Source organism: Rutilus rutilus, assembly GCF_951802725.1.
Source record: "Rutilus rutilus genome assembly, chromosome: 12".
NCBI classification, from domain to species: Eukaryota; Metazoa; Chordata; class Actinopteri; order Cypriniformes; family Leuciscidae; genus Rutilus; species Rutilus rutilus.
In genome coordinates, this window is record NC_140217.1 from 31,879,423 (window position 1) to 31,906,402 (window position 26,980).

At 36.4% G+C, this 26,980-nt stretch overlaps 1 protein-coding gene across 2 annotated transcripts in view; it reads left to right on the forward strand.

The window, feature by feature from the left end:
• srgap3 (SLIT-ROBO Rho GTPase activating protein 3) overlaps nt 1-26,980 on the forward strand; it is a 93,851-nt gene that overhangs the window by 48,550 nt on the left and 18,321 nt on the right. The window contains exons 5-13 of one of the 2 annotated variants that reach the window (XM_084426368.1): nt 7,224-7,409; nt 13,874-14,002; nt 16,194-16,415; nt 17,162-17,263; nt 19,976-20,173; nt 20,720-20,804; nt 22,906-22,933; nt 24,492-24,594; nt 26,387-26,447. In XM_084426368.1, coding sequence (XP_084282494.1) covers nt 7,224-7,409; nt 13,874-14,002; nt 16,194-16,415; nt 17,162-17,263; nt 19,976-20,173; nt 20,720-20,804; nt 22,906-22,933; nt 24,492-24,594; nt 26,387-26,447 — 1,114 coding nt within the window. Of the gene's footprint in view, nt 1-7,223; nt 7,410-13,873; nt 14,003-16,193; nt 16,416-17,161; nt 17,264-19,975; nt 20,174-20,719; nt 20,805-22,905; nt 22,934-24,491; nt 24,595-25,110; nt 25,142-26,386; nt 26,448-26,980 lie in introns of both variants that reach the window. The other variant, XM_084426369.1, reaches the window with a different exon arrangement.

The following is a 26,980-nucleotide window of genomic DNA, read 5'->3' on the forward strand; positions in this document are numbered from 1 at the left end:
TTAGGTGTGCGATTATTTTTCAGGAAATGCACAGCAAAAGTAGTTCCACTCACGTCTTGACCGCATTACAGTGTCATATCCCTTCTTTAAATATTTCAACTATTTCAAAGGGCCTTGTAGTTACAGCAATCTAACCAACACTAACAAAGAACATTGACCAAAGAAATAAATATAACGAACAATAGACTTTTTTTTAAGTACAATTTGACCATATATAATTTCATATTTGGCCCCTTTGAGATTATTGGCATACAGTATGCCAATAACAGCACTCTATTGCCAATGTCAATAGACACACATTTTCTGTTTAAAATTTTCAGGGAATATTATTGTATAAAATAATAAAATAACAATTTAAATATATTAACATTTTATACTTTAAATATCAGTGTCTATGGGATTTAAATTCCCTTAGGTTGACCACTAACTTAAATTATTCAGTAGACTGAGTATTATGCTAAACAGTGTTATGAATATTAAAAAATTGTCAGACTTTGCTAACCTCTACATTCAATTTGCTTGATAGAGCATGGCTTGCTTATGATCAGCTGTTCTTGATATACAGTTTGACAATAAAAATGAAAGCGAGTCTGCACTAGACGCTTTAAGTATTGATCCTTCTGCCTCTCTTCTGTGGTTTGAGTTATGTGTTCTGAATGTAGAATAATAATTATGAATGTAAAGCTTCTATAGTCCCAATGTGAAATTTCTGCATTAGTTTTGCAGTGTGTTTGTGTATTAGGGTGATCAATGGTTCTGCATTTTCTTTCTCGGGCATAAAATACGCAATTTCTTTATGTATTGTGTCAATCAGACTGAATTTTTTCACATTTGTGGAACGTATGTATTTTCAGCAGCTTTTGCCAGGGAACAGGCCTGTAATAAATGAGAGCTGAAGCACATTGAAATATAGGTTGTGTATGAGAACAGCAAATCTTTTGCCTAAATGATGGCATAACAACTCATTATAAATTCTGTAGCTGTAAGGAAATTAGACTATAGCGCAGTGCCCTTGCACAACTGCACTTGAAGCCCTATTAAACATGCATCTATGCATAAGAATTTAACTGTTGACTTTGGGAGCTCCTCCCCAAAGACATAGACATGTGACTTCAGTTCATGTGAAAGACAAGTTAGAATTGCAGGCCTTCAAAACCCGATCCCGGCTAGGTTGCAGCTCTTTCCTCTGTTATGGTATGTGGTACAAGGAGAAATCATAATATGTTGATTGCAGAAACTGAAGTTCTGCCTTTCCTTCCTATTCTGTTACATTCTGAACAAGATTGTCATTCATTCTCATGCTTCAGGGTCTTAAAGGCATCAGCCTGCACACAGTAAGGACCATCGATCTGAAATGATGAATGAGTCAGCGCTGCCCATTTAGCCAGTTGAACCTCATTCTCCTTGTCGATCACAAGGTCTTACAAAAGACAGTATGTCTTTGACCAGTTGACGGAAATAGTTTACTTGGAATTTCTCAGTTTTCAGCAGCGCTTAAGAGGTTGAAATGGTAGCAGTTAGGGTGTGTACCACGGCACAAAAGCATGTAGACGTGCTCCAGGCAGTTTGTGTGGAAATGGAAGTTGTATATAAATCATTGCTTGTTAGTTTAAGGTCTCTGGCTAATGCTCAAATGCTGAGCTAATGCGGCTTAGCAAAGGATGAGACTATCCTTCCACAGCTCTCGGACAAACCTAAGTGGCCACAAAACCTCAAGGCAGTGGTGCTAGATGTGAGAATATTTGTTACGTTTTTCAACCTAAGAATGCACTACATGCGGTAACAGCTAAAATAAATACTTTTTAGAGATCAGTGTCATTGGCGCTACAATTATTTTATTTCATTTCATTAAAAATTGCAATATATATATATATATACAGCAACCATATTTAGTTTGTTGTAACCAGGAGGAGGTGTTATCCATGAGGTTACATGTGGTTACTATGAACTTATTACAAAATACCTCAGTTAAACTGTGGTTATTTTGCAAGAACTGCAACAAATTTTCATCAGGGCTGTAGCAATCATATTAAAAGTCATTTGTATGAGACGGTTTAGATTGTATTTCAATATTTTCCCTAATCATAACAACAGGATTGTGTGTACATCAGAATTACACGTGTTTAAATATATCCCAGAGCTGTATCTAATGTCAGCTTTGCCCTAGCTTTGCTCTTTACAGCTTAGGTCATCTCACCTCAACATGTAAATACAATTTTGATGCTGGAGGATTGCCAGTCATATCCATCAAACCTGCTTGTAAACATGTTCCTTTGCTGTGTTCTCTTTGAGGGGTATGGGCTGATGGGTGACAGCTTTGAGAGGAGCTGAGTGCTAACCTAGATTTTTTTCCTGCACTGGAGTACAATGATCCTGTCAAATTTACTCACTAGCGTAGTATTTTTATTCACGATTTGCAGTTTCAAGAATGTCACTGTGAGTGTTGTGGTCTTACTGAGTTTGCAAAAGGGGTTTTAACCTGTTTTGTGTCATTTAAAAAAATGCTATTTTCTATTTTATTTTATTCTGATGGATCAGTTCTAAGCTATATTATTTGGACGTAATGGTACATCCATGCTGATGTCAGCAAGGTTTCTATGTAATATTTTAGCCTAGCGCATTCATTGTAACATTCAAACATGCATGCTACAGCTTCTAACACCAGATCTTGCAATGGCTGCATCATTTGCACAACCACGTGTGAAACGGCAGAGTACACGTCTAAAAATCGGTTAGCTTGAAGACATTTCACACATCTGTGCATGTTTACTAGACCCTGTTTAAGGGGCTGGTGATCTGTCCTGGGGCCAGACACGGCTAGCACTACTCTGAGAAACATCCTTTGCATCCTCTTCCTAATGAGCTTGAGGAAACAGCTTTTTCCATCAGGGAATACTAGGGACATTGGGCCTGGATACTGAGTAACGGTTAATGATTGGAACATGTTATATTAGTTCGATGAACAAGGCTAATGGTGTATTGAATTTAGAACATTTAACATGGCTTCACCATGGTCTGCATGTGCATGTCTACCTTTTGAATTATCTGTGACTGAAATAGTCTACTTTTGTGGTTGATATCATTCATAAAATTATTTTCCGATTTTTTTTATTTTTTTGACAGTAACTAGACATTTACTAAAAGAAAAGTATCACGGTTTCGACAAAAACATTTCGGAGCACAAAATGTCAATATTGATAATAATATGAAATGTTTTTTTGAGCACCAAATTAGCATATAAAATGATTTCTGAAGGATCATGTGACACCTGAAGACTGGAATAATGATGCTGAAAATTCAGCTTTGCCACCACAGGAACAAGTTACATTTTGTGAATATTGGATATAGTGAATAGTGAATATATTTTATAAAATGTATAAAAATAGAACACATTTTCACAATATTACGGTTTTACTGTATTTTTGTTCAAATAAATGCAACCTTTGATGACCAAAAGAGAAAAACAAAATCAGACAAAAACATAAAAAATAAAAAAACGTACAGAGTGGTAGTGTAAGATAATATTATTACGATATATTATGATATGAAGATCATATTACTGAAAGATAATGTTAATTTTTTCATGTTAAAATATTTTCTTCTATCCCAGTTTAATGTTCAAAGTTAAGTAATAGGAGTGTAAATATTTACTCTGATGTTGTTTGATTTATTTATTTTTCTTAATTAGTTTTTTGGTCAAATCTGGTTTCATCTAACATTTTTGTTCATTATTGATTTATATTACACCATAAATCGTATGTTTTGGTAATAAATGTACATATGATTGGGTATCATTATAGTTATTGTAATCCATTATTGAACTCAGTAAATTATACATTGAATTAAAATTATAGAAACACAGTCATTAAAATACATTAATGAAGAGCTATCCACAGTACATAAAGGAACAAAAAAATCAAGACCCGAAATACACAGAAGACTAAAAGCACGTCTATACGAGTACGTTTTCAGACGACATTTAAAAACACGTGTAAAAAACACACATTCAGATGATCTAATATCAACTGGCAAACTATTCCATAGTTTTGGAGCCCTCACTGCAAACGCTTTGGTAAAGAAAATGTTAAAATTACACAGTGTCTACACGATGTGGCACAACAAAAGACAGCAGAACCCATTACAATCAGTGATGCTGTCTACACTGGAAGCGGCACGACACAACAAATCCTTGACAGTAAACTGATGCCTCGTTCAATTTATGACGTACTCCAAGCACTCGCGATACTTCTCATAGGAAGGACAAATGGTTTTGCAACATACTGTTACAGTGTAAATAATGTCAGAATTAAAATTTTGGATGAACTTTTCCTATATGTAAGCTATTCATGCATGGGTTAACTTCCACAAAAAGTGTAAACATGGTGACTCTTTGTTTGAGGGGTTTTACAACTTCTGGCTTAACCAATCTGTGCATTTTGAGACAATACTACTGTTTCATATTTTACCACTAGTAGCCCAGACACATTTAATCTTTAAATCACAGAGGAAACAGCACTAAAAGCATGCATAGTGCCATCGTGCGGATGCACTTGATGACCTCCTCTGAAATGAGCTGATGATCTGTGTGTGTAAAGTTAGAGTGAGATAGCTGAGTGCATGTACATTAATGTCAGGGAGGGTCGCTGCAGATGAGCAGTCTGTGGACGCCTGCAGGCTGGCTGATTTAATAAGCATTTTATTGAAAACATCGTCTGACGTGCATCTGCCGGCTATAAGGAGAGGAATAAAGCAGGGCAATGGTGCAGAGATCCCCCCCCCCCCCAACCCCCCCCCCGTTCGCTTGCTTGCTCTATTCTATTGTTTGAGCAGAGAGGATAATGGGGTTGAATAGCAGACTGGGTCACACCAATCAGACATGAGGTAAAACATTTTGCATTGTTGCGAACACCTGTGTCATACACAGGGCCGGTGTACTGATGAAACATGCTACCTATCAGATTGTGCTACCTAAAATATATTTGCATTGTTTTAAGGGTAGGTTTTGGTTAGGGATAGGTATGGACGCTAAAATATCCCACAAACACCCCACTTCACACACACAATTAAACACAATCTTTGAGATGCATGTGAAAGACTGAAGATTTAGTTTATTAATAAAATTGCACTAAAATAAAGGCATACACAAGCATGTTTTCTGACACCCCCGCCCCCTTTCTATAATAAAAAAAAAAAATACAAAAATCCACATACAGTTGCAAATGCACATCTTGTATTACATTATATAATAAGTATATGCAGGCCTGGCGTGGACATTGGAAGATTCGGGAGAATTCTCGTTGGACCGCTAGTAGTACCGCTTTGACATAGACAGTTTCACACATGACCCTAGACTGCACGAGACTCAGAAGCCACAAGTCTCAAGTTCGTTTTCAACGGAAAGTGACAAATCGGTGGTAGTTCTAGTAGCGCCGAAGCGAGGGTGTACAAGCGGTGATCGTACACCCGAAATCCCGTAATTTGCACGTGCACAGCTCTTTGTAGCGGTTATAAATATTATTAAGTATATGGCTATATAAATATTACGCACACAATATGAGCTACATGATTTCTCCCCTGCTTTCTCTCACACACACATGCATAAGCCTACATTTCAGAAGCGTGTGTCTGGCTTTAAAATAATTTCTAGGCACTACTAGGTAGAATGAGGGAAAGTTAATTTAGATTCAGAATAACTAAGGAGGTGATAACTTGTTGATATAAGTTAAATAATTCCAAACGAATGTCCAAAAAATGAAGGATACTGTAAATAAAAAGAGCTCAGAGCTCAAAAAAAATAAACAGAGCTCACACAGGGACCTCTGCAGTCAGAGTCAGCAAAATGTGCGGTTTTGTTTGAATCAGCTTTGTGTTTCATACACATTTCCTTCAGAATCTCATTGTCTTTAGATCGCCCCCTCCTTCAGCCTCTGTCATCCCGGGCTTGAGTGGAAAGCTTGGACTCGTGGTGGAAAGAGGCAGGATTATGGCTGGTATTTCTGCCAAGTCCATACTCCTATGCATATTCATGAGCTGGCCTGTTCTGTAGAGCTGACGGGAATACATTTGATCCTCCTCAACTGAGGACTGCACAGCTTCCCTGGAATAAAACTAGTCTGGAGATCATTTCAAGGCAGTCTCAGGATTGAGTTGTTCTGAATCACCATAGAGAAGTATAATTTGTTCGATGTTAGTTAGGCCTACTTTCTTCTATCTCAGTTTAATGTGCAGAGATGATATTAAAGGATTAGTTCACCCCAAAATGAGAATTCTGTCGTTTACTCACCTTCATGTTGTTCAAACCTGTATGACTTTCCTTGTTTTATGGAGCACAATATTTTGCAGTCTGCACTTTTCTGTATAATCAAGTAAATGGTGAAGTAAAAAAAATACACTATACACAAGTCTCTTATGCTCACCAAAGCTGCATTTATCTGATTAAAAATACATTAAAACAGTAATATTGTGAAATGTTGTAAAAAAAAAAATGTATTCCTTTGATAGCAATGCTGAATTTTCAGCATCATTACTCCTGTCTTCAGTGTCACATGATCCTTCAGAAATCATTCTAATATGCTGATTTGGTGCTCAAGAAACCATTCTTTTTATGCTGAAAACAGTTTTGCTGCTTAATATTTTTGTAGAAACCGGTTTTCAGGATTCTTTGACGAATAGAAAGTAAAAAAAAACATAAAAAAACAGTATTTGTTTAAAATGGAAATAATTTGTAGCATTATAAATGTCTCTACTGTCACTTTTGAACATTTGAATGCATCCTGCTGAATAAATAGTATCAATTTCTTTCTAAAATTATTATTTATTTTTTTTGAAAATATTCCCTTGTTCCATTGGTCTCAAATCCAATTTGTGCTTCCAGTATTACAACAGATTTGATGTTAATGATGCAAAACCCATTGTTGTAATTATTTGCAAATGTGAATGAAATTTGGCAGTACAATGGAAGATTATCAATGAATAATGACAATTTTCAGCGTGTTAATAAAAAATAAATTTAAAAAATGTAAATCGCATTTATTTGGAGCAGGATTTTGGACCAATGAGATCTCAGAGTGGGCGGGGCTACCAAGTGGAACACAGCAGAAATGAAAAATAGCTGCAAAATATCACAAATATTTTCACAGCAAGATTTTATCACTAGTATGTGTGTACAGTATGTGTGATGCTGTTAGACTAGTCTTTATAGTAATTTTTATATCATCTTACAGGTGATGAAGACTTATCACATGTACCACACGGAGAGCATCAGTGCAGAGAGCAAGCTTAAGGAGGCTGAGAAACAAGAGGAGAAGCAATTTAGCAAATCTGGAGACCTTAACGTCAACCTCCTGCGCCACGAGGACCGACCCCAGCGGCGCAGCTCGGTCAGGAAGATTGAGAAGATGAAGGAGAAGGTGAGATTACTCTTGTGAGCCAGCGGCCGAGCTCATAATGCTTGGCGGAGTGACTCTTGGCGGAGCCAACCTGTTTTTATGAAACCACAGGGCCGTTGCAACCTAGAATCACATTCATTTAATCTCCTGACACTCTCAAGCAGGATTGTGACCCTTTAAGAGAAATGTTTATCTTATTTCAAGTGGTGTATATATTCTGTGCACAATGGAGGATACTTAGCTTTTAGCTGTTTGTCGTTACTTGAGCCACTGTGGTAGGAAGTAAAAGCCCATTTTTATATCGCATAATCTTAGCTGATGTTCTAAATAATCTTTTTTATCCAAAGTGACTTTCAGAACACTTAAAGGGATAGTTCGGCCAAAAATGATATTTAACCCATGATTTACTCACCCTCAAGCCGTTCGAGATGTATATGTCAATCTTTTTTCAGACGAACACATTTTCAGTTATTTTAGAAAATGTCTTAGATCTTTCAGTGGTTATAATGTGAAGCTATGGGGTCCACCTCCTTCAAGTCCCAAAATGTGCATGCATCCTTCACAAAAGTAATCCATCCGGCTCCAGGGGGATAAACTAAGGCCTTCTGAGGGTAATCCGTGCAGTTTTGTTGTAAAAATATACATATTTAAAACTTTATAAATGTAAATAACTGGCTTCCGGTAGCGGTCGACACGCGTTCACGGAGATGGATGCTGGCGTAGGACGTAGCGTAGGAAGCGTCGTGACGTAGAACGAACGTAGAGTTTTGTTTTGCTCTGCTCTCTGGCTGCGCTGTCACGTTCGTTCTACGTCACGACGGTTCCTACGCTACGTCCTACGTCATACGCCAGCATCCATCTCCGTGAACGCGCGTCGACCGCGTTCTACATTTTGTGAAGGATGCATGCACATTTTGGGACTTGAAGGAGGTTGACCCCATAGCTTCACATTATAACCACTGAAAGATCTAAGACATTTTCTAAAATAACTGAAAATGTGTTCGTCTGAAAAAAGATAAACATATACATCTCAAACGGCTTGAGGGTGAGTAAATCATGGGTTAAATATCATTTTTGGCCGAACTATCCCTTTAATAGATAGACAGTCCCCCTGGAAGAACCTTAGGTTAAGTACCCTTCTTCTTGGTTAAGAGCTCAAGTGCACAACGGTGATGCCTCTTTGCAAGAATCAAACCAGAAACCTTCCGACAGTAAACCTTAAACTTCGATTCGAAGTCAATTATGTTCCACACAAATGCATCTCTGCAAGTGCTTTGAATTTGAGAAGCTTTTAGCATGCATAATTATTATTAATATTATTATTTATAGCTTTACTGTAGCTCAAACAGCAGAACATGGCACTGGCAATGCCATGGTTATGGGTTTGATTCCCAGGGAAAGCAGGAACTGATAAAAATGTAAATGTATCCTGTGAAGTAAGTTGGTTTGGATAAAAACGGATGCATAAATGTAAATATAATTATTATTATACCGATACATAACAAAGTCATATATATATATATATATATATATATATATATAAAACACACACACACACACACACACACACACACTTGGCCAAATTGTGCAGATTTTTTTTTAAAAATCGGATTTTACATCTGAAGTGCAATTTTTATTTTGATAAATTGCAACTAGATTTGTTTCCCAAATCGTGCAGCCCTATCCTAAAATATTGCAAAATACATTTAGATGCAATCTCACCTTCTTCCCAGTTACATTCTCATCATCTCAAACAATGTAGGAACTAAGCTTTGATTGAACCTGATGGATGGGTTTATAAAAATGAATGTGGGCTGAGATTTACCTAAGAATGGACAATGAGGTCAGTAAGACTGTAGACAGCCTGGAGACTGATTGGCTGACTTCTCACACAAACCAGATTCAACATTTCAGGTCAGTGACTTCAGCTGTAAATCATCTAATTCATAGCTAGTTATACGCACTCACGGGAAGCTAACTCATAATGACTGTGACACTATACAAAAATAAAATTATAAATCACCATACAGGAATATTGTGCTTTTCACATGAGACGTTTTTCCATGTGAATGAATTCTGTGGCTTAAGCTAGCCAGCTAGCTCTCTCTCACTCTCACTTTTGCTCTTTGTGCCGCTTTCTTTCTCCCTCTGCTGTTCTCTCTCTCTCTCTCCCTCCCTTCCTCCACTTTCAGGCTGCAATGCGTAGAGATGTTGGCATGAAAGCCACTCAGCCTCACACTATTTATAACCATGGTAGCCATGGATGCTCTGTGTTTCTCTGCAGCCTGACCTGATTCTCCAGGCTAGCAGACTCCGTCATGATCTTAGCACACCTGCAAACCTATATGGCCTCGATGGACGATTAATTACTAATGTGTAGTTTGATCATGGGGAAATACATTTTGAATTGCACTGAAGAATTGCAAAAAAAAAGAATAATTGAAATTGGAGAATGATCAGAATTGTGCAGCCCTAGTTTTAGATAGTTAAAAAGAAAAGAAAAGCAAATATTACAAAACAAGTATGACGAAACGGCATACACTGCATCATTTATTCAGTTTATATGCTGGAAACATAAACGCCACTATTATTTCAGGTAGTATTTAAACTTACATGAGATCACTAGAATACAAACCCATACAAAAGGCCTTGTTTGAACTATATGATCTCTGTTGCCTTGTATATAGTAATTGACTGCTTAAGTTTAAATAATAGTCTGCACCTTATATTGTTCCTGTCATATTTGCTTTCATAACATACTCACACAACAGTGATTGTGTAATCACTGTCAACAGCAACTCATTTGATCAGAATTCAAGCATTTGTACTTGCATGTGTACTAATCACTGGTGTTTGTTCTTCATTTAAGGATTTTGTTTTGTCAATACAATTATGTAGCAGTCAGCTGTTATTAATGGTGCTAGAGCAGCTGTCTGCTATGAGTACTCAAGCTTTTTGATGAAAAATTCAGCAGGACCCAGCTGGAGTTCATAAGCAGATGAGACTCAGTCTGTATGTCCTGTTTCAATTCACTGCAGTGTTATCATTGATATACTATCATAGTTTTAATGTTTATTATAGTTACTATTATAGTTTTAATGTTTTGTTTGATTGTTAAATGTGTGTGTATATATATATATATATATATATATATATATATATATATATATATACACACACACACACACACACACACACACACACACACACACACACACACACACACACACACACACACACATACATATATATATATATACAGTGCAATGCATAAGTGAATACACCCATGCTAAAGTTGACTAAAAAGAGGAATAAAAAATCATATTTTGGAAATTGAACTTAATGCCTTAATTTAAAAAATTAGGAAAAATCCAACCTTTAAGGACACCAATTTTCTTTGTGAATGAATAATGTATCGTAAATAAATAAATGTTCTTCCTTAAAATACATGGTGCATAAGTGAGTACACCCCTATGTTAAATTCCCATAGAGGCAGGCAGATTTTTATTTTTAAGTTTTTTTTTTTTTAGGATACTATGCATCCTGATAAAGTTCCCTTGGCCTTTGGAATTAAAATAGCCCCACATCATCACATAGCCTTCACCATACCTAGAGATTGGCATGGAGTACTTTCCATAAGATCATCTCTCAATGCAAATCAAACTAGCTTTTAGGCTAACTGAAATAAAATCATGCCAATCTCTAGGTATGGTGAAGGCTATGTGATGATGTGGGGCTATTTTAATTCTTTTTAATTTATCAGGATGCATAGTATCCTAAAATTAAAAAAAAAAAAAATACTTAAAAATAAAAATCTGCCTGCCTCTATGGGAATTTAACATAGGGGTGTACTCACTTATGCACCATGTATTTTAAGGAAGAACATTTATTTATTTACGATACATTATTCATTCACAAAGAAAATTGGTGTCCTTAAAGGTTGGATTTTTCCTAATTTTTTTAATTAAGGCATTAAGTTCAATTTCCAAAATATGATTTTTTATTCCTCTTTTTAGTCAACTTTAGCATGGGTGTATTCACTTATGCATTGCACTGTATATATATATATATATATATATATTTTTTTTTTTTTATGAAGTTTTCACTTTTAGTTTTAGTTAATGACAATAACCCCAATTCACTGAAAACTCATTTGATATACACTGCATATTATTCATTCTCTCAGAATGTAGACTTTTTATATCTATTTGTTGTTCTATGCTTTTTACATACTATTAAAATTGTTGGCTGCTCATTCACAGCTTTTAACAACACTTTCTACTTTATTTTAAAGGTTTTGTTCAAGGTTATTTTGAGGTTATGATATCTGTACACTCCAAAAGATATGTTATATTGTGTCTGAGTATACTTTTAACAAATAATTTCGATGTAGTGGAGACTGGAGCTAGTTTCCTCAATGGAAAGTTGTCACAATGGCTTTATCTGTAGCTCAAACAGAATAGCATGGCACAAGGTCATGGTTTCAATAACCTGGTAAAGCAACAACCGATAAAATGTGTACCTTGAATGAAACGCAAGTCACTTGGGATAAAAATGTCTGCCACATGCAGTATTTAAATGTGAAAGTAAATTGAGTCAAAGGTTTTGTCTTGATTTCGAACACAATAATGTTTTCGCAAATTCTATCCTACAAATAAAAAAGGATAGAAATTGGAAAAAAATCTTAATATTTTTATAATAGCCCATGGGTAAACAGGGAAAGACAGTTAAACCACTCATTTAGGGAAGAGTCCTTGTGAAGGTAAATGTAACCCAAGAAGTTTCACTATGTTCTTAGTAAAAGGATTTTTTCATAAATATCAGATTGGGGAACATTGTCATATTAATATTGGGGCAAGTAACATGTATTTTATATGTTTTAAATAACTAGTGCAAAATGCCCGTGCAAAATAAGTTTTTAAGTGTGTTTTTAGTAATTGTTGGTTTGGTGTGTTTGAGTGCACATTGTTACAATTGCGCAGCAAATGTTTAGTGACATTTTTATTTGTGCATGGTAGAAAGCACACGGTATTAAGCCATAAAATATTCAGAAGTAAATAGCATAGCTGACTTATAGATTCAGTTTACATCCACAAATGAATAAGCGCGTAGATTCAGGGAGCAATGCAAAGTGCCCGTGCAAAATCATTTTTTGTGAGCTGATCGCCGTCAAAAAAGTTCAGGAGATATTTATTAGCGATGGCTGATTTCAACAGTGCCAATATGATAAAAAATAACTTTTATATTGATTCAATGGATTAATTGCATTTTGAAAAAAAAAAGTGTCATGAATTTATTGCATTTTTGGGAAAAAATAATCAGTTTTAATAATAATTATTTGAAAATCAAAATTTTTTATGTTATTATAACTCAAAGATGCTATGTGAAAGTTTGAAACAGAAAATAGTGGTTTTCATCTTGCCACTCTCTTGGTAAAGAAAACACATTTTTACTCAAATTAATCAAAATGGATTTATCACGTTCTGGAACCAAACTATAATATTCAGAAGTAAACAGTGTAGCTGACTGAGTGTTTATGCCAGAATGTTTATTTTTAAACCACAACCTTCTTGGGGCTTCTTTGACCGATACAACCCTCTAATGTCAGAATGTTTTTTTTTAAACCACAACCTTCTAAAAATGATATATTTAACGATATCTTTTGCATTTATCATCCAAACAACATCAAACTTGGCACTGCACTTACTCGTGCCCGTGGCAAGACACCTGTCGAATTTGAAATCCATCGGACCAACGGTTCGAGAGATATGTGGTTAACACACACACACACACAGACAGACAGACAGACAGACAGACAGACAGACAGACAGACAGACGTTTCTGTAATTTATAGATAGATTGTATTGTTAATTTAATTCATTTATTCATGTATTCCTGTATATTCCTTCATAAATAATGTTTTGAATTGGTTGTATATTGATCTTTTAGCTGAAAAGCTGAAAACACATAAAATAGTCTGTAAAACATTTAGAAATGTTATTTAAAAAAAAAAAATTACCTCAATATTTCAAGCAACGGAATTCCTCTTACATCAGTGTCAAGTTTATATTGTGACGACTTAGTGCCACAACAAGCCGCGATCACCACATTACTGAAAACAACCAGTGTTGGGGAAAGTTTCTTTTAAAAGTAATAGTTTAGTTTAAAAAATAGATTTTTTAGTAAAAAAAAATAAACACAAATATTTAAATATGATGTTTAGCTAAAGTCATTTTCATCGGGTCATAAAAGGTCAACTGCAAAGACATTGGTAAATAAAGTGAGATTAAATGCATAAAGTATATTTGTGTTATTTAACATATAATCATTGCATTGTTCATTCATTGTTTGAAAAGCAACTTTTACATTTATTTTGTTATAAATTTAAAAGTAATGCATTACTTTACTAGTTGAAAAAAGTCATCTGATTGTGTAACACTAATAATATTAACTGATTTCTTCTCTGTTTTGTTTCCTTCTTCCAGAGGCAAGCCAAGTACTCAGAGAACAAGCTGAAATGCACAAAAGCCCGCAACGACTATTTATTGAACCTGGCAGCCACCAACGCCGTCGTGGCAAAATATTACATCCATGATGTTTCGGATATGATTGATGTGAGTATGCACAATGAGGCATGGGTTTGTTTGTGTGTGTATCAGCTGGGATTTAAACAGTTTTACTGATGAGGGCTCTGCTCCATCTGTTTCTCTTTGCATTGTGGGTGCTTGTTAATATGGTTTGTCTTATTTCTTTTCTATAAATGTTTGTTTTGCATCATTCTTATTGAATTGGATTTGTGTACTGATTTTATTCCTCACTCTCTGGTATTTGTGTTTTTATTGAAATATTAATCACCATTGCTGTAACCTTCTAATCTGTTTTACAGCTTCATTCGGCTACACAAAGGACGATTAAAACTATTATTCTGCCAAACCAGAATTATTATTTTTTTTGTCAGATCTATAACAAGAAATTGAAATTACCAGCTTCATTGCACATAAACCTATTTTCTGGATTTAATTCACAAAATATTGTTGCATATACAACAACAGGCTTTCAGTGGCACTGGTATCATCCTATCAAAAATATGTTGTGACTGGATTGTTGATGTGAAGTATACTGAAATATTTCCCCTCCTGGCTCGTCTCTGCTGTTTCTGTCATGTTAGCATTAGTACGCATACTGTAGATAAACCAAATCTCTGTGATTTTTGCTGAGAGATGCAAAGTGTGTCACATTGCTGTCCATCAATACACCCTGATATCCTGAAGCAATTTACAAAAAATACAAACCCACACACACAGTTGTACATCTGATAACAGCAAAAAGGCGAAGAGGAAACATAAGCTATTATAGATAACTTTTGAGGCAATATATTTTCCTCTATGCAAACTAGCACTGTATGCATATCTTTGTTGTAACTGTTTTGTTAGGGAATTTTGTATTGGACAATAAACATGTAGGCCTTTTCTATACTTTTTTTTTATTAATTTGAAAAATAAACAGAATTGAATCTCTAAAACAGTTGACAGGTTGAAGTTGTAAGAGCTCTGTAAGGGCTCTCAGTTAGGTTGTTGACATAGGTTTACCTTTAAAACCACTAATTGGTAGAAACCACTGAACCAAAAATCACAAACTCCCACACCCACCACTTGTTATATAGAAATTCATGTGGTACTTGTGGCCTGTCGTGGTGAATTAGGATGCCTTGTTACCTTGAACTTTGTCAGGGTACCTTATACCAGGAATTAACGGTTTGCTAGCGGATCCAAAACTTTTGAATGATCACAACCCATAGTATTGGTGCTTCAAAGAAACCAGGAGGACTTTACATACCCTCTGTTAAAGGGATAGTTCACACAAAAATTAGTTCTGTCATTTATCCTCATTTACCCTGTTGAACACAAAAGAATATATTTTGAAGAACTGTATATTCTGAAAACTACATTAGACCAATCTGTCTTTTTATTGTATGGACTAAAAAAAAGTGAATTAACTTTTTTCCCCATTTCAAATTAGTGAAATATATAATAGTGGTTTCAGCATTACTGATGGACACAATAAAAACATTTGAAATGTTTGGATTTACTTCTATTTATGGTTATGATCTATGGTTATTTGCAAGTACTGAGAAGTAGCACCATTGCTGTTATTAGACCAAGAATGTGTAAGTACAGATCTAAACTTGGTGATATTACTAGCTTTTTACAAATGTACACCTACATATCCTGCAGCTTTGTAATGCTAAATAGAGTATGCCATAGGCTATGACCGTGTAGTGTTTGCACTCAAACACTTTAGAGCATAATATATGGATTTACAGTCCAATAGAGGAGTAACTGCCTCATCGCAATGACTCACAGAGGTTTAAAGTTTCCCTCAAGCAATCTTAAACTTGCTCCACGTTGCTAAAATAGGTTAGTTGCACATTTGTTGCACGTTTAAACTAATTAGCTAAGATATCCCACAGCGCTTGTTCTTCTAATTATAGATACTGACGATCTTGAATCTCCACAGGATGAAATTAACTCATTTACATCACGTCATTTTAATGACACTACTATCCACGGAGACACAGGAGATGCTACCTGTCTTACAGTTTGTCTTGCCAGAGTGATGTGAAATCTCAAGTCTGCTAAAAATAGACATCACCATGGAAACATTTTAGCAAATAAAATTTCATTTATACTGTCTTCATAGGAAGAAAGAGTTGGGGTCTTTGGGATTGGTGTTCATCTAAATGTCATGCAGGCTCGCTGTAAGATATTTTATCTCTTACTTTCATTTTTCTTCTTCTTTCCACAGTGCTGTGACCTCGGATATCATGCCAGCTTGGCGCGCACATTAAGGACGTATCTTTCTGCCGAATATAACCTGGAGACCTCTCGCCATGAGGGTCTGGACATCATTGAGAATGCTGTAGACAACCTGGACCCTCGCAGTGACAAGCACAAGATCATGGACATGTACAATCAGGTCTTTTGCCCACCCATGCGCTTTGAGTTTCTGCCACACATGGGCGATGAGGTATCCATCCTTCAACTTACTCAATAGTATCTTATTAATAGAACAGGTCACCCAAAAATGAAAATCCTGTCATTATTTACTCACCCTCATGTCGTTCCAAACTGAATGACTTTCTTACAGTTGAGTTCTTAAAGATTATCCTGGCAACTTCATTTCAATACAATGAAATATGTAAAAAAGACCATAAAACAATCAGTTCACTTCTTGTGTACTATAGACCTTATGTAGCTCCGCCCCTTTTCAGCGCTGCGCTCATTGTCTTTTGACTTCCGGTCTGTATTTTCACAGCGTTTTGCGTGTTTATTAATGAACGGCTCGTTTTAAAATCTTCCCGGTCGATTTACATTTGTTAAGTCATCTGCTTTAAACATTACAGTCCTCATGATAACTTTCGTTAACTTTACATTAAATAAATCCACTTAAAAAGCTAATTACTCCTGGACAGAAATGCCATAGAAATGTACAGAGCGACCGCAAAACGGAAGTTAAAAGACAATATTCCAAAGATGGCGGCGCCCTTGTTTCTCTGGTGCATAAGGTCTATAGTGCAAGCTGTATATTAGATTTGCATAAAAAATAGACAAAATTTTAGTCATTTTTTGGTTTAGAACCAAAGAGAGTAAGCGATGACACAATATTCACTTTTCGCTGAACTATTCCTTTAAGAATAATGAAATACTAAATGTTTAGTAAAGGCCATGACAAGACATAAATGTATGATGGTGATAAACTTCTGTGCATTTCAGGTGTGCCAGGTGAGTGCGCAGCAACCCGTGCAGACAGAACTTCTGATGCGTTACCACCAACTGCAGTCCCGCCTGGCCACACTCAAGATTGAAAACGAGGAAGTAAGAATCATCACAGTTACTACATTCAACATTTTATCATGGACATTATCATGCTATTCAATTCTCTATAATAATTATTTAGGCTCAGCCTCAGATGTTACGCCCACAAGACCGTTCACTGACTGTGATGCATATTGCATACTAACATAACAAGGTTTTTACACAATTGCTAGCTCTAATGTGATTGACTGGTTTTATCTAATTTCCAAAAAGGCAGGGTGTGCAGGTCTTTATCAGTCTGCTGGGAAACAAAGTTACGGTGCGGTAACTTTGCCGATACCGTTCCAGGCAGCTACACTGAATGCTTCAGTAGAAGATCTAGTCAGTTTAATTTGTGGATTTTATAGTTCAAGGCATTGAATCTTGAGAGGTATTCAGAGTTTGTTGGAGCACAACTGTATATTCTACTTTGTTCTCAAAGTTATTTCAGATTTCAGATTCAAGCCCACCTCGAAACATACAAAAAAACTGGTTGGTTGAGATACCTTGTCAATCAGAGATGACCCTGTCTAAGTGGGGTTATTCAATCTACAAAGTGGACCCATATACATTGATGAAACTAATGAAACGTGAAAATCGTAATATACCCTATTATCTTGCTCAGATCATCGTGATTCATCAGTTCACATTAAGACATTTCACGGTCAAAAAATCCAGTGTCCACTGTCAATAGTGTAGAGATGTATGAAGCATGGCTCACACAGAAGTCACTTTCAGACCAAATATCTTTCTGTTGGTCATTGTGGCAAATCCACGAAATCTATTTCACCTTTATTCCGAAGATAAAAAATGTGTCTTTGTTAATCTTTGAAGGAAACGAATTTCCTTTTGGGCTGATGTCATCAAGCCCTCTTATTATTTTCAATCCCTCCACTTCAAGCACTTGACGTCACATTATAGCAGTAAAATAGTTTGCGAACTCAAGTTCCTGTTGACTTTAACACCTGCTGGTGCAACCAAATGCTTTGGAAACAGTTCAGTTTTATTTACACCTGCTCACTAGAAAGATTCATCAGCTTCTTTAGTGTTATAACTCTGCAGAAAGCCCAACTGCCTCTCTCACACGAGTCTTTAGCAATCAAAGAGCTCTCAGCTTTACTCACATACATTTTTTTCTGCCGTTTTCAAAGCACTCAAGAGAATACTTCAGCCTAGCAATCAAACTCATTGCAATTTAGTCCATCTTTCCTGGGAACTGTGAGTGTATTTTTAGTGTACTCATCTGTTAATGGTGTTTCTTTTGGGAAGGACCGGTTATCTCCTTGTTTGGTCTTCAGTGAGGGTAATTCTTTGTCTTGGGAGAACGAATACAACTCAGGCGCATTACCAACCAACTAAGTGTATGCAGGTGCTAATGAACTTTATAATTGCTCCCGTCTGTGTGTAGTGATGACTTCATCTTGCCCTTATCACTTTGTGTCTCATAACCAGCTAGTAATGGATAATTTTGTGTCAAGTAGGAAATGTGTCACATTAATCTGTGGGGGCCTGGGGACAATTTACACACCGGTCAATGATCTTTGGTCCTGGGGTCGAATGGAATCCAAATCCTGAAGAAATCAATGGGATCTCTTGAGGGCATAGAGGTTTAGGAAGTTTTCAAGCTGTATACTACTGTATGGTTTGGCTGTTGACGTTAAGGATGGGGATCAAATTTGGTTCCGATATTTGAGCCAGCATATAGTCTAGGCCATTGCTCAGTTTTGAAGTTTTAAAAGTTTTACCTGCATAAGCATTCAACTAGGCTGCAAAACACTGTGGGCTTATATGCATCAAAGTAACACATAGATGCTATTGCAGACACAAGGTTGAAGCTCATTGTACACTTTTTTTTCTTCCGGTGATTTGTTTTCTCAACCAGTGCAGAGTCTTTCAATATTCTTAAGCTCATATTGTGGGTTTGAATGTATCACAGTGCCACTTACCTGTTATTGCAAACCTGTTCTTGCAAAACAATAAGCATTTTTTTCATGTACAATGGGCACAGAAAATGTTGTTATAAAAGTTCTCACAATATTTATTTTTCTTCTGATGGCTTGATCGGGCCAGTATTTTATTGTATTTTTCATACCCTGACAGCATTATATGACAACAACATGATAAATAACTATTTTACCAACATTTTTTATATGTCAGAAAATATGTTTTATAGAATATTTTTCATTAAACATTTTCTTTTTCAAATGAAAATTACTATGGAAGCCTCTTCTGCATCATAAAAAAATTAATAAAAAGGAATGTACGTCTTATTTACGTGTTTTCAGATTTATTTCTTATTTTAAACTTTAAACTGGTGTGAAACTTTACTGATTTAGGTATAATTTTAAACCTATTCTAAACTGATGCTTCCAAGATTAACAAATGGGTTTTTTTTACGTCACTGTCAGGTGTCCAGAAATATACACTACCTTTCAAAAGTTTGGGGTCAGTTTCATGTTTTTGAACGAAGTCCCTTGTGCTCACCACAACAGTTTTGCTGCTTAATATATATTTTTTGCAGTATTTCAGGATTTTATGAAAAATAGAAAGTTGAAAAGAACAGCATTCAATTTTAACGGTCACTTTTGATCAATTTAATGCATCCTTGCTGAATAAAATAATTTATTTAAACTTTAAATAAACGCTAGTGTAAATCTCTTATGTAACTTGTATTCTAAAAGTTCATAGTCATCTTTTCTTCACCTTACTGAGTCCCTGCTATGCTTTAATTAGGTACGCAAGACTTTGGATGCCACCATGCAGACCTTACAAGACATGCTGACAGTTGAGGACTTTGATGTGTCAGACGCCTTCCAGCACAGCCGATCCACAGAGTCCATTAAATCCGTGGCTTCCGAGAGTTACATGAGCAAATTAAACATTGCTAAGAGACGAGCCAATCAGCAGGAGACAGAAGTCTTTTACTTCACTGTGAGTTTTCTCAGACCATAAGCACTGGGCCCACCAGTACGCTTTTTATTTTTAGGCCATTTTTCTATGACATATAGTAATATATGCAATTAATTGTAATTTAAGTTATTGACATATGTAATTAATTCAATTTTGATTCGATTGGCAATCCTCCTAAGTATTAGTTATTTCAGACATCAGAGGACCAAACCCGATATCATCCATTTATAAGATGAAGTCCTGGTCCTCAAGATCTCTGGACTATCAGTAGATCTTTAATGCATGGTTTTCAGAAATGTATCTGCAAACACCGATATGAAAGTCTACTCGGCCTGTCCTATCTATCCAAACTCAGTCATCACACATGAATCCGCAAAACATTCGTGACAAGGCATATGCCTCACCAATGAGACGGAAATTAAATCCTCCTATCGGAACAGATTGAATTTGCAGCGTGCAAAGTTCAGCGAAATCTGTTCTTTGTTGCCCACAGCACACATCACTCCCCAGTTTTAGTCACATCCCATTAAAATCATTAGCTCACTGACGCCTTCATCTGTGTCGCAGAAATTCAAGGAGTACCTGAATGGCAGTAACCTCATCATTAAGCTGCAGGCCAAGCATGACCTTCTGAAACAGACTCTGGGGGAAGGTGAGTTGTCTGTTTATTAAATAAGTTTCTCTCTGCTCTCTGGAAATGCTGAGTGTCAGCTAAGCCTCTGGCACTTAATTGCAAATTTGGTCACTGTTGGGTACGAAATTGAAAGTTGTTGCTGCACAGCGAGTTCAAGAAGTTTATATCTAATGGATGGTTCTGGGCTAATTGGACAAGACATACAGAAGTGATATCTAAAAGTTTAAGAAAATTCTTCTTTTTTGCATCTACTTGTCTTATTGAAAGCTGGTAGAACTGAAATGAACTGCACAAGTTTGTATAATTTTCAACCTAATGTTTACAGTAAGTATCACACCTATAACCCACAGTGTATCGCCGTAGTCAATTTAGACCTACATTTAGTTAATAAAAACAAGCATTGTATTGACACACTAAAACTGGAGGGGGAGGGGGGCAGATAAAACACTGTTGTAGATTTTGTTGATTTATTATACCAATGCCAAAGACTTTATTCAGGCAAATAATAATGTTTCAGTCAAAGACCTTTTTGAAGCAAATGCCTCAAGAAAATCTTTGACTGAAATGTTATCTAATGATCAGTGTTTGAAGAATCCATTTAAGTGATTTAACAAAAAAGACTGCCATTGTGCGTGCATTGGTGTAAACGCGCTTCCTATTTGTTTTTACAAACTGAAGGAGAAGTATTTTCATTTAGTTAAAAATTACCTTGAATATTCCTTCAAGTCTGCGCCCTTTTGTTGTCAGATGATTATAGAGACCCTTGTTTCATGGACACATTTCCCATAAGGCCTCTTGTCACTTCTGTTACGGGCAGTTTACGCCCAATCAATCAGCTAGTGGCACCGGGGGGGATTTCAGCAGCTGCCTGTGCGGCAGCTCATAATCTAATGACGGCACACTGTGGGACTCCCCAGCTGAGTCCAGCCATCTATGTATATGATAGCTGACCAGTCCTGGCCTCTTCCCCTCACCAGACTGTGTGCTCAATTACACTTCACCTCTTCGTCTGAGTAAAAACCAGACACTCGAGGCTAGCCAAGGTGTGTGCGTTAGTTAGTGCGTATGGTGCATATACACGAGTTTATCACATAAGGTTGTAGCAGGTACCGCCCATGTTTTTAAATTATTCACCTAATTGACCCTCAATCCATTAAGCCAATTAGCTTGGCACATCTAATTCTCTCCGATAATGTTATCAGGAGTTGCCATGGCGGCAGCCACCTGGCTTAAATGCTCACGCTTATTGTGGTGTAGAAAAATAAACTGTCTCTGTTTGTGACTGTCCTGTAGGTAAACCAGATCCCCCCTAACCGCTATCCAGAAACGTGTTTGGAAAGGACTGAGAGTCTTTTTTTAACCCCTCAGCTGGCAAGACAAAAAGCCTTTCAGTTTTTGAAATGATTTTAGAGGGCAAAGCAAAGGCACACGGGAACCACTCCATTTGATATGCAGATTTAGTGAAATGAAATGATTTGAGGGGCCACTTCAGATCACTAAAGTACCCATGTAAAAACATTAGTGGTTCCACCTCATTACATGGCGATTCAGAATTGAAAAAACTTGATCTGCGTTACAGGCAGGTGCTCTTGATATGTGTAATTTTGGGTCTTTTTCCTCATTTTTCCCCAAACTGACATTTTAAGATTTAACATTCTTGCATAATCTGGGATTTTTGTGACATTCCTGTGTGTTTTGGTTTGTGGGCATGTATATTTTTCATTGTTTGTATCGTTGCGATACCAGGGAACCCTTTTGGGCACACTGAATATTGGGACAAAGAGCTTAGCAAGCTGACACAGCTTTCGCTCAGTGTCACACCCACTCTTTACATACCCTCATACACACAAATACAAACACACACTCATTTAGCCTCTTTTAGTTCCCTTATGTGACCATCTGACACCCCGCAGGGCCCTTCCGAGGTTTCTAGGGTGACCAGTGCTCCTCTTTGTCTCAAGCGCAGTGTGGCTGCTAACCCATTCATCTTGCCTTCAATAGTGTTGGCCAGTCTCACGATAGCCCTCAGTACACTCTGACCGCGCTTTAGAACCCAGTGCATGAGATCATACTAATAATGACATTGCTGACTCCTCCCTCTTTTATCTCTCATTTTCAGGAGAAAGAGCCGAATGTGGAACTACAAGGTAAGAGTTCTGATGATGATGAAATTCCCACTTTTCAGAAACAAAATAAAGGTTCTTAATTGGCATCTGTGATTGCATGAGGATCCATGGAACATTTACATTGCACAAAAGGTCCTTTACAGTGGAAAAAGTTAACTCGGGTTATTAAAATATTATTTGCACTAAGAAACATATGGTTCTTTTAAAGAACTTTTAACTGAAAGTTTCTTTGGGGAACCCAGAGTTGCAACACTGGCAAAACTCCATTTTGGAACCTTTATTTTTAAGATTGCATTGCTGTGAAGAACCCTTTTTGGAATCTTCGCTTTTAAGATCGAAGATATTCTCTTAGCTTGGTTTTGCTACAATATCTAAAGATTTTTGTCCAATTAAATGGTTTCAAAACTTGTCAGGCCATGGGGTCATTAAAGAATAAGAGTCAGTCATTATACTTCTCATCCATATTCATTATCAATATCCATGATGATTGTTTTAAATGGATTTTTTTTTTTTTTTTTTCACAATCACAAATCTTTTTATGCCATTTTTAGACAAAAAAAAAACATTATTTGTCGGTCCATTTTCTGCAGGTTCAGCTGATAAAACAAAGTCTAAATCACATAACTAGCTCTAGTAAAAGCAAGAGAGGGAAAATAAAACTTTTTAAAAAATATTTCTCAGCCGTCAAAAGGGGACTTGTCCTCAAGCTGTCACTGGCAGGGGCTCAACTCATGCTGGGTTATCCAGAATGTCCTCTGACAGTCTGAGAATGCTGAGAATAGAGCCTTCCTGGTAAACAGATGCAGACCTGTTCTGACCTCTCAGTTGGATGACATCTACCAGTGTTGCCATTGATAATCATATGCCCTTTACTTAAATTTAAAAATGAAACCTACACTACACTATAACGCAGTTATGTAGCTGCGAATGCTTAGCCGGCACATATGTTGTTGCAGCAACATATAAAATTGTACTTGCGTAGCTAGTAGCATATGTATTCACATACTTGAATAGACTGTTTCAGACCTAAACAATAAAGTGAAGTGGTATTTGGTCACAATGTCTATACTTAAGAATGCATAGATTCTCTATGGACTCTAATTCCATTGAAAACATCCAACTCGCCCATCTCTGTTAATGAGTAATAACGTAAGCAAATATAAACAACAGCTTGTGCTATGCCCTCAGGTTTACAGCCAAAGTACAGAGCCATGTCATGTTTGACTTTGATTGCATTTATTTACCAATCTGTCACAACAGCAATTGTTTCAATAAGGGCCCGATTCAGTGCTCCTACAGGGAATAGAAAACTCCCTGCAGTTGTTATCGGTTAATTTGAGGTCAAAAGCATTATGATGTAATTACGATCTTTTAAAGAACAACAATTAATGTCTGCTGCTTATTTAAACCCTTCAATATTGGCTGTTTCCTCCACTAAGACATATGCAAGAGTTAATGGCATGATTGTGTAGACAGGAAAGGGTTGCACTATATAGATTTGAGGTCTTTGATATACGTATGTGATTCAGAGGGAATTTTGCTTGTGTTTTTGTTCCATCTAACCATCTCCATTCCTCAGACCCCCAACCCTTCCCCCGAAACCACAGAAATTGCGGAAACCAAGGCCTCGTTCCATCTATAACCATAAGCTGTTTAATGGCAATATGGAGAGTTTCATTAAGGTACCCACTGACTTTGGTGCTAACAGTGCCCTCTGGTGGGCTGGAGGGATGGCTGAACATCTGTCTATCTTTTCTGACTGACTCATGCTCTCACACCCTCTATTTGCTTCTGTTAATTTCCGTTTTTCGCCAGGTGGCGATGATGCAGATGATAAGGGTGGCAGCTGATGCCCTCCTGCCTAAATAGAGACTCAACAGGGCTCAATAGTTGTTAAGCAACTGCCTTGATGCATAATTTACATAATTAAGTGGTCGATTACCCATTAAACTTAAACTATTTTATTTAAAAATACATTTTAAATAGCAGAGAAAATGAACTGAAGGGCATCACGTTCTCCACATGTCTCCCTTTACTGCATCTCAAGCCATTCCAGCAGCCGTCCTAATGCTATTCCACCCAGTCACCACAACGACACTGTCGTCTCCATGGCAATTCTGTCGTCCCTTCCTCTCTAACTGTGATTTTTCTCACCTCTTTCACTCCTCTGCTCTGCTCTACGCTGCTTTGTGTCCTAGGGGAAGACGGAATGCTCGTACCCGCAATCAGGTACTGTAGAATAGGGCCAGCCATGGACTGTCTTTACCTTTCAGATAAGGCTGTAATACATTTGCTGAGACAAATGGCTTGTCTTTGTTTCTTTCCACAAGAGTTCAAAGAGAAATTAAAATGAGCTTTCTGTAGCGACCTAGGATGAGTTGCTATCAGCAACCTTGGCTGAACTTTTAATAATTTTTTCTATTGTGTAATGCTCTCGAGGACAGACATGCTTAATGCTTTGCTTTTTTCTCTACTAAAAATACTACTTTTTTTTTCTTTTCTTTTTTGTGTGTGTGGATATATTACTTGTTTTTGAAGCATTTCGAAAATTATTAATTTCTTAAATGTGCACCAAGCAGTTTTGCCATTTAAAACATTTTTAAAAGTTCTGCACAACAATTGTATTGCAAATATATTAATTTTGTTACACAATTGGTGCTGTCAAATCAATTAATCGTGATTAATTGCATCTAACATAAAGTTTGTAAATATATTATATGTGTGTGTATATATGTGTGTGCACACACACACACACACACACACACACATATATATATATATATATACATATATATATATATATATACAGTATATACACACACACAAACTTTTATGTTAGATGGGGTTATTCGCGATTGATCAAAATGACAGCACTGTGCACAATAAAATTTAAATAATGTACACTCACATAAGATAAAAAATCCAGTCATAGTATTGCCTTTTTAATTCTATATTCATATTCCACAAGAAAGTATGTGGAATAGTAAGAGATAGTAATGGCCCAATGATGCGACTTGCTCCATGTAAAAATACAACAATTTTAATTAGGTTTATCATGATTGTACGTGATATTAATCATATTTTTAGCTACTATTATGAGTACTTTTATTTTCTTTTAAATGAGGGAAAAATATGCAGGTGCACCTTTAATGGGATAGTTCACCTAAAAAAAAAATCACTTTTGTCATCATTTACTCACAATGTATGACTTTCTTTCTTCTACAGAAAAATAAATAAATAATTGGCCAAAAAATGAAAGTTCATTGGGTCCATTGTTTGACTTACATTGTATGTACAAAACTGTCTTTAAAATATAATATTTTGTTTTCCTTGAAAGAAAAAAGTTTACAGGTTTGGTATGACATGAGAGTGGGTAAATAATGACAGAACTGTCATATTTTGGTGAACTATCCCTTTAAATCTCAGCCGCTGCCTTAAAACTGGTGCCATTTTGTAATGATTGTTGTCTTTCAGGATTCTGGTCAACCCATTCCTCTGGTGGTGGAGAGCTGTATTCGATACATTAATCTATATGGTAAGCGGTTCAAGGAAAGGTCACTAATTGATTGCAGATAAACCTGCTGACTCAGGAGCTACTGGAAACCATTAGAGAGCTCTCCAAAAACAACACAGCCCCTTGTCATTCAGAGAGCGATCGACACTCTGAATCACAGAGACACAGATGCTCATTTAAATAAGGACTCATCTGTTGTAAGTTTTAGTGTTCCCGTGATGCTTTCGAAAAAGTTCCATATAAAGTCCATCTGTCAGGGTGAAACTGAAGTCAGAGAATTTAGAGAATGACATCGGTTTGGCTGCTAAATATGCTGTGGATAGATGATTTATTATTCTGCTAGAGACTATAAATGTTTATGGATGTCAGGGCAGAAAATGATAATGCTATAAACTCTCAATTCTCTGTGCTGCCTCAAAGATTGCTAACAGGAACCTAATCTACTCTTTCTGTGAGATTATTGCTTTAAAGTATCATGCTTTCCCTCAGGATCTAGTGAAATCTTAGAAAATGACTGGAACCTCTTTAACAAAACTCATATGTGCCAGAAATAA